At 46.4% G+C, this 8,415-nt stretch overlaps 1 protein-coding gene across 4 annotated transcripts; it reads left to right on the plus strand.

Annotated features, from left to right (window-relative positions):
* The first annotated feature begins 6 nt into the window (after positions 1-6).
* Positions 7-7,368, plus strand: LOC115116415 (zinc finger protein 501-like). 4 transcript variants are annotated; one of them, XM_065014196.1, is made up of 6 exons: positions 7-823; positions 2,111-2,365; positions 3,876-4,076; positions 4,764-5,741; positions 5,804-5,979; positions 6,012-7,368. In XM_065014196.1, the coding sequence occupies exons 1-4, from the start codon at positions 640-642 to the stop codon at positions 5,405-5,407; spliced, it is 1,284 nt and encodes a 427-aa protein (XP_064870268.1). In that variant the 5' UTR covers positions 7-639; the 3' UTR covers positions 5,408-5,741; positions 5,804-5,979; positions 6,012-7,368. The 4 variants fall into 4 exon arrangements, with proteins under 4 accessions (XP_064870268.1, XP_064870269.1, XP_064870266.1 ...); XM_065014197.1 differs by having other exon boundaries at positions 5,804-5,962; XM_065014194.1 differs by having other exon boundaries at positions 5,804-7,368.
* Positions 7,369-8,415: the final 1,047 nt, after the last annotated feature.

The raw sequence follows: 8,415 nt of genomic DNA on the forward strand, positions 1-8,415 counted from the left end.
AGTCCTGCCTCCAGCCACGGCAGTGAGGAGACTACCTCTACATCAGGAGAACCTGAGCAACACCAGGCGAATCATCAGACAGAAAAATCGTCTCACCGGGAGACTCATCAGACAGAAAAATCGTCTCACCGGGAGACTCATCAGACAGACAAATCGTCTCACCGGGAGACTCATCAGACAGACAAATCGTCTCACCGGGAGACTCATCAGACAGAAATATCGTCTCACCGGGAGACTCATCAGACAGCCACGTCGTCTCACCGGGAGACTCATCAGACAGCCACGCCGTCTCACCGGGAGACTCATCAGACAGCCACGCCGTCTCACCGGGAGACTCATCAGACAGCCACGCCGTCTCACCGGGAGACTCATCAGACAGCCACGCCGTCTCACCGGGAGACTCATCAGACAGCCACGCCGTCTCACCGGGAGACTCATCAGACAGCCACGTAGTCTCACCGGGAGACTCATCAGACAGCCACGCCGTCTCACCGGGAGACTCATCAGACAGCCACGCCGTCTCACCGGGAGACTCATCAGACAGCCACGCCGTCTCACCGGGAGACTCATCAGACAGCCAAGCCGTCTCACCACTGCTGCTGTGCCTGTGGACAGGAGTTCCCTGGTGCCTATGACCTCATGCTACACCAGAGGACTCACTATATAAGGAACAGGGTACCATGTGGGACACATACCATGACTGCACACCTGCAAACATCCGCTGTAAAGAGAGAGCGTGGTCACACTGAGGAGGAGGAAGGAGAGGAAGTTGGTGGATTTATTAAACGTGAAGAAGCAGCCACTTGGGATCCTCCTCAACTCGGTAAGGGGCTGGAATATGATGCTATTAATGAACACAAAGGTTAGTCCTAAATGGCACCCTATCTCCTACATAGTGCACTACTTTTGACCAGAGCCCCCATAGGGAAAAGGGTGCCATTTGGGACACTATACTATACCACCATAGTGGTTGGGTTAAATGCGGAAGAGCCATTTCAGTTGAAGGCATTCAGTTGTACAACTGACTAGGTATCCTTTCCTTTCCGTTTGCATAGTAATGGACCTACAAGGTAACTGCTAAAAAAAGAGGAAGCACCAACATAGTGTTTTAATTGGCCGTTGGGCCACGAGCTGTCAGAGCAGCTTCAATGTGCCTTGGCATGAATTCTACAAGGGTCTGCAACTCTCTTGGGGGTGGGCCACCATGAGACAGAACAGCTTCAATGTGCCTTTGCTTGAATTCAACAAGGAACTCTTGCAGGGATACGACACCATTCTTCTACAATAAATTACATCCTTTGTTGTTTTGTTGATGGTGGTGGGAAAACGCTGGCTCTGGCCCTGCTCCAGAATCTCCCTTTTTTTTTTTTTTTACCTTTATTTAACACGGCAAGTCAGTTAAGAACAAATTCTTATTTTCAATGACGGCCTAGGAACAGTGGGTTAACTGCCTGTTCAGGGGCAGAACGACAGATTTGTACCTTGTCAGCTCGGGGATTTGAACTTGCAACCTTCCGGTTACTAGTCCAACGCTCTAACCACTAGGCTACCCTGCCGCCCCATAGTTCAACTGGGTTGAGATCTGGTGACTGAGACGGCCATGGCATATGGTTTACATCGTTTTCATGCTCATCAAACTATTCAGTGACCACTCATGCCCTGTGGATGGGGGCATTGTCATCCTGGAAGAGACCACCCCCATCTGGATAGAAATTATTTGCCAAAGGTTGACGGTGATCAGTCAGAATGGTGGTGTATTTATTGGTATCTTGTCCTCTACGGGGTGGATTGGACCTAACCCATGCCAGGAAAATGCTCCCCACAACATAACGGAGTAGCCACAAGTGTTGCCTTTATTTTGGCAGTTATCTATAGGTCTAACAGAGCAGCCAGAATACTAATTTACTCAACTGTTTCCTTTATTTTGGTAGTTACCTATAGGTCTAACAGAGCAGCCAGATTCCTAATTTACCAAATGTTTCCTTTATTTTGGTAGTTACATATAGGTCTAACAGAGCGGCCAGAATACTAATTGACTCAAGTGTTTCCTTTATTTTGGCAGTTACCTATATTTGCTCTATTCGTAAATCCATATTATTTTCCCCCACAGGAATGAGTCCTGTCTCCAGCCACGGCAGTGAGGAGACTACCTCTACATCAGGAGAACCTGAGCAACACCAGGAGAACCACGATGCAGCCACGACGTCTCACCGCTGCTTTGGCTGTGGACAGGAGTTCCCTGCTGCCTACGACCTCGTGTTACACCAGAGGACACACATAGAGAGAGGCTTCTACAAGTCTGTCTGTGGAGAGCTGTTCTACCAGAAAGAGTTACTCAAAACACATCATCAGAAAGTTGACACAGGTGAAAAGCCACAGAGATCCTTTTAAAATAATGAGATTCTTGTGTGTGAGCAGCCATGAAGGAAACCATGACAGCTAGAATGTAGCCTAAGTGATCTGAGTGACTGAAAATATGGTTTATCACACTAAGTTGACCACAGCTCAACTTTAGTAATGTTGCATGTAAAACTCAACTACAGTACCAGTCAAAAGTTTGGACATACCTAATCATTCAAGGGTTTTTCTTTAATTTTTACTATTTTCTACATTGTACAATAATAGTAAAGACATCAAAACTACGAAATAACACATATGGAATCATGTAGTAACCATAAAGTGTTAAAGAAATCAAAATATGTTTTATATTTGAGATTCTTCAAAGTAGCCACCTTTGATTTGATGACAGTTTCTCTCAACCAGCTTCACCTGGAATGCTTATCCCGACAGTCTTGAAGGAGTTCCCACATATGCTGAATACTTGTTGGCTGCTTTTCCTTCACTCTGCGGTCCAACTCATCCCAAACCATCTCAATTGGGTTGAGATCATCCAAGCAAGTCTCTTCTTATTATTGGTGTCCTTTAGTAGTGGTTTCTTTGCAGCAATTCGACCATGAAAGCCGGATTCACGCGGCCTCCTCTGAACAGTTGATGTTGAGATGCATCTGTTACTTGAACTCTGTGAAGCATTTATTTGGGCTGCAATCTGAGGTGCAGTTAACTCTAATGAACTTATCTTCTGCAGCAGAGGTAACTCTGGGTCTTCCTTTCCCGTGGCGGTCCTCATGAGAGCCAGTTTCATCATTGCTCTTGATGTTTTTTTTACGACTGCACTTGTAGAAACTGTCAAGGCAAAGTGTGGCTACTTTAAAGAATCTCAAATATAAAATATATTACGATTTTATTTTATTTTTTTACACTTTTTTGGTTACTACATGATTCCATATGTGTTATTTCGTAGTTTTGATGTTTTCACTATTATTCTACAATGTAGAAAATAGTAACAAATAAAGAAAAACCCTTGAACGAGTACATGTGTCCAAACTGGTACTGTACATTTTGACTAGTACTGTACATTGCAGACTGGTACTGTACATTGCATCAGCCAATGGTTGCGTGCCATGTCATCGACTGCACAGTCGGGCATCAGATTGCCGTATCATATGACGTGGTTTGATGATAATATTTATGTTCAACACCTATCCATGCGTCGTGAGGTCTGGCATGCGTCTGCAATGCAGTCAGCCTGGAATGTGACCATTGATAACTCACATTTTTTTTAAAACATGTTGGCCTTTTACTAGTAAACCGACCCATGCTGGCGTACTAAATAGTATGCGGAAATATATATATTTTTAAAGTGTTATAGTATGTCTTCACTATTGATTATCAGCTGTGGTAAGACACGTGAGTCAGGAAAACACGCGTGAAATCTACTAGAACAAACGTTGAAATGAGTGTGCCGTTTTAAGTACGTAGTAGACTAGTACGGGTATTCGGACATGGCCACTGTCTTTCTTTCTTTCCTGCATCAGGAATACCTGGACAACACCGGACGAATCCCAAAGCTAAGAAGTCTCACGACTGTGTAGTGTGTGGAAAACAACTATGGGAAGCAATGAAGCTGAAGAGGCACATGAGGACACACACAGGAGAGAAACCTCACGGCTGCTCTGTGTGCGGCAGAGGATTCACGCAGAAAGGAAATCTGAAAACACACATGAAAACACACAGAGGTGAGGAGAAACCTTAAATGACTGTCCCTGTAATAACTATGCATAGCAGTAACTATGGAAACGTTTGTCATCTGTCCCAGTAATAACTATGCATAGCAGTAACTATGGAAACGTTTGTCATCTGTCCCAGTAATAACTATGCATAGCAGTAACTATGGAAACGTCTGTCATCTGTCCCAGTAATAACTATGCATAGCAGTAACTATGGAAACGTCTGTCATCTGTCCCTGTAATAACTATGCATAGCAGTAACTATGGAAACATTTGTCATCTGTCCCAGTAATAACTATGCATAGCAGTAACTATGGAAACATTTGTCATCTGTCCCAGTAATAACTATGCATAGCAGTAACTATGGAAACGTCTGTCATCTGTCCCTGTAATAACTATGCATAGCAGTAACTATGGAAACATTTGTCATCTGTCCCAGTAATAACTATGCATAGCAGTAACTATGGAAACATTTGTCAGCTTGAGTTTATTATGCAAAAAAATATACTTCAGACATTACACTTGAAATTTACACTTTAAAACAGTTTTATCCGATAAAAAAAAAATGTTGAGTTGTTCTGAAAAGATAAACATTTATGTCCTAGTAAGTGTTTGACTGCATTTCCATTGGACTTTCTTACTTCTTCACGAAGTACATGCTGGTTTGACCGACTTCACGCCATGTCTTCCACGCAGGGCTGAACCCCAAATTGTGGTCCGCTGGAGAGGACAGTCCCTCGACATCAGGAGAACCTGAACAACACCAGAAGAACCACACAACGAAGACATTTCAGAATTGCATAGAATGTGGGGAGATGTGCCAAACTCTACCAGCACTAAAAAAACACATGAAAACTCACACCAGTAAGAAGCCGTCTTACCAATGCTCCCTTTGCGGGGCGGAATTCACTGAGAAAGGGCAAATCCAAGACCACCAGTTACAGCATCTTGGAGAGAAGCCGTACTTCCCTGACTGTGGGAAATGTTTCGTCAATGAAAGCTACATTAAAATTCACCAGCGAATGCACACTGGAGAGAGACCCTACAGCTGCCTTGTGTGTGGAAATAGTTTCGTGAAAAAAGCATACTTAAAAAGTCATGTGCTGACACACACTGGAGAGAAGCCGTACCTTTGCTCCATCTGTGGGAAGACATACAGTCGAGAAGGAACTTTCAAAATCCACCAGAGAGTTCACACCGGAGAGAAACCGTACCTGTGCACTGAATGTGGGAAGCGTTTCAGCTGTAGAGCGAACCTTTATTCACACAACAAGAGACACGCTGGCAAACCCATAGGACCTAAACGTCAGTTAGGCAGACCGAAGCAACTGCCAAACTGACAATGGGACAGGACAAATGAACTTGTGTCGCGTCTCTCCTGATCACCAACAAAATAGTTATGTTCCATCTTGATTATGCATTTCTCATAAACGGACATAAAACAATACAATATGAAGCATCTGTGGATGTCTGAAAGACTGAAGATTTGTAAGCACCTGGACCTAAACGGCAGTTAGACAGACCCAAGAAACTGCCATAGGGGAAACAGTGCTGGTTAAATTAACTTACGCAGTGACTTCATTTTGTCTAAGACATCACAGCAGAGTTGAAAAATATATGGCCCGTGGAAATCGAGAGAGTGGTGGTCCACAGAGAGAGGTGGTCTACAGAGAGGTGGTCTACAGAGAGGTGGTCCACAGAGAGAGGTGGTCCACAGAGAGAGGTGGTCCACAGAGAGGTGGTCTACAGAGAGAGGTGGTCCACAGAGAGAGGTGGTCTACAGAGAGAGGTGGTCTACAGAGAGAGGTGGTCTACAGAGAGAGGTGGTCTACAGAGAGAGAGGTGGTCTACAGAGAGAGAGGTGGTCTACAGAGAGAGGTGGTCTACAGAGAGAGGTGGTCTACAGAGAGAGGTGGTCTATAGAGAGAGGTGGTCCACAGAGAGGTGGTCTACAGAGAGAGGTGGGATTTAAAAAATTATCTGTAATCGTTAGGAAACACCACATATATCATGTATACAGGAGGGGGCTTAGAGTGGTGTTGTGGAGAGGAGTGGCTAACCAGCGTCAACAAAACCCGGAGCAATCTCGATGCCAGGGGACAGTGAGGTGCGTTGCTGAGGCTGCGGATCCGAAACCACGAATGCTTCCTCCGCTCTCAATACCATCTGTTCTGTCTCAACTCTCAGACCACCTTCCATCTGCCACCTCCCATCCGTCAGCCTCCATCCGTCAGCTCCCATCCATCAGCCTCCATCCATCAGCTCCCATCCATCAGCCTCCATCCATCAGCTCCCATCCATCAGCCTCCATCCGTCAGCTCCCATCCGTCAGCTCCCATCCATCAGCCTCCATCCATCAGCTCCCATCCATCAGCTCCCATCCATGAGCTCCCATCCATCAGCTCCCATCAGTCAGCCTCCATCCGTCAGCTCCCATCCATCAGCTCCCATCCATCAGCCTCCATCCATCAGCCTCCATCCATCAGCTCCCATCCGTCAGCCTCCATCCGTCAGCTCCCATCCGTCAGCCTCCATCCGTCAGCTCCCATCCGTCAGCTCCCATCCGTCAGCCTCCATCCATCAGCCTCCATCCATCAGCTCCCATCCGTCAGCCTCCATCCATCAGCTCCCATCCATCAGCCTCCATCCATCAGCTCCCATCCGTCAGCTCCCATCCGTCAGCCTCCATCCGTCAGCTCCCGTCAGTCAGCCTCCATCCGTCAGCCTCCATCCGTCAGCCCCCATCCATCAGCCTCCATCCGTCAGCCCCCATCCATCAGCCTCCATCCGTCAGCCCCCATCCATCAGCCTCCATCCGTGCAGATTTGTATGTTTTTTGTATGTAAACTTGTATGTGCTGATATTGAGTTTTTACCTGCCGAGTTTTATTGGTATGTAACTGAGGAGGAGCTCCACCTACATGTAGTAATAACAGAGTGGTGAGGAGGAGCTCCATCTACATGTAGTAATAACAGAGTGGTGAGGAGGAGCTCCACCTACATGTAGTAATAACAGAGTGGTGAGGAGGAGCTCCACCTACATGTAGTAATAACAGAGTGGTGAGGAGGAGCTCCACCTACATGTAGTAATAACAGAGTGGTGAGGAGGAGCTCCATCTACATGTAGTAATAACAGAGTGGTGAGGAGGAGCTCCACCTACATGTAGTAATAACAGAGTGGTGAGGAGGAGCTCCACCTACATGTAGTAATAACAGAGTGGTGAGGAGGAGCTCCACCTACATGTAGTAATAACAGAGTGGTGAGGAGGAGCTCCACCTACATGTAGTAATAACAGAGTGGTGAGGAGGAGGGCTCCACCTACATGTAGTAATAATAACAGAGTGGTGTGGGAGGAGCTCCACCTACATAACAGAGTAGGTAAGGGCTAACAGAGTGAGTGGTGAGGAGGAGCTCCACCTACATGTAGTAATAACAGAGTGGTGAGGAGGAGCTCCACCTACATGTAGTAATAACAGAGTGGTGAGGAGGAGCTCCACCTACATGTAGTAATAACAGAGTGGTGAGGAGGGCTCCACATGTAGTAATAACAGTGGTAGCTCCATGTAGTAATAACAGAGTGGTGAGGAGGAGGAGCTGGGAGGAGCCACCTACATGTAGTAATAACAGAGTGGTGAGGAGGAGCTCCACCTACATGTAGTAATAACAGAGTGGTGAGGAGGAGCTCCACCTACATGTAGTAATAACAGAGTGGTGAGGAGGAGCTCCACCTACATGTAGTAATAACAGAGTGGTGAGGAGGAGCTCCACCTACATGTAGTAATAACAGAGTGGTGAGGAGGAGCTCCACCTCATGTAGTAATAACAGAGTGGTGAGGAGGAGCTCCACCTACATGTAGTAATAACAGAGTGGTGAGGAGGAGCTCCACCTACATGTAGTAATAACAGAGTGGTGAGGAGGAGCTCCACCTACATGTAGTAATAACAGAGTGGTGAGGAGGAGCTCCACCTACATGTAGTAATAACAGAGTGGTGAGGAGGAGCTCCACCTACATGTAGTAATAACAGAGTGGTGAGGAGGAGCTCCACCTACATGTAGTAATAACAGAGTGGTGAGGAGGGCTCCACCTACATGTAGTAATAACAGAGTGGTGAGAGCTCCACCCATGGTAATAACAGAGTGGTGAGGAGCTCCACCTACATGTAGTAATAACAGAGTGGTGAGGAGTAATAACAGAGCTCCACCTACATGTAGTAAGAGTGTGGTGAGGGCTCCCTCCAGTGGTGAGTGGTGAGGAGCTCCACCTACATGTAGTAATAACAGAGTGGTGAGGAGGAGCTCCACCTACATGTAGTAATAACAGAGTGGTGAGGAGGAGCTCCACCTACA

The sequence above is a fragment of the Oncorhynchus nerka genome, unplaced genomic scaffold (assembly GCF_034236695.1).
Source record: "Oncorhynchus nerka isolate Pitt River unplaced genomic scaffold, Oner_Uvic_2.0 unplaced_scaffold_4676, whole genome shotgun sequence".
Classification (NCBI taxonomy): Eukaryota; Metazoa; Chordata; class Actinopteri; order Salmoniformes; family Salmonidae; genus Oncorhynchus; species Oncorhynchus nerka.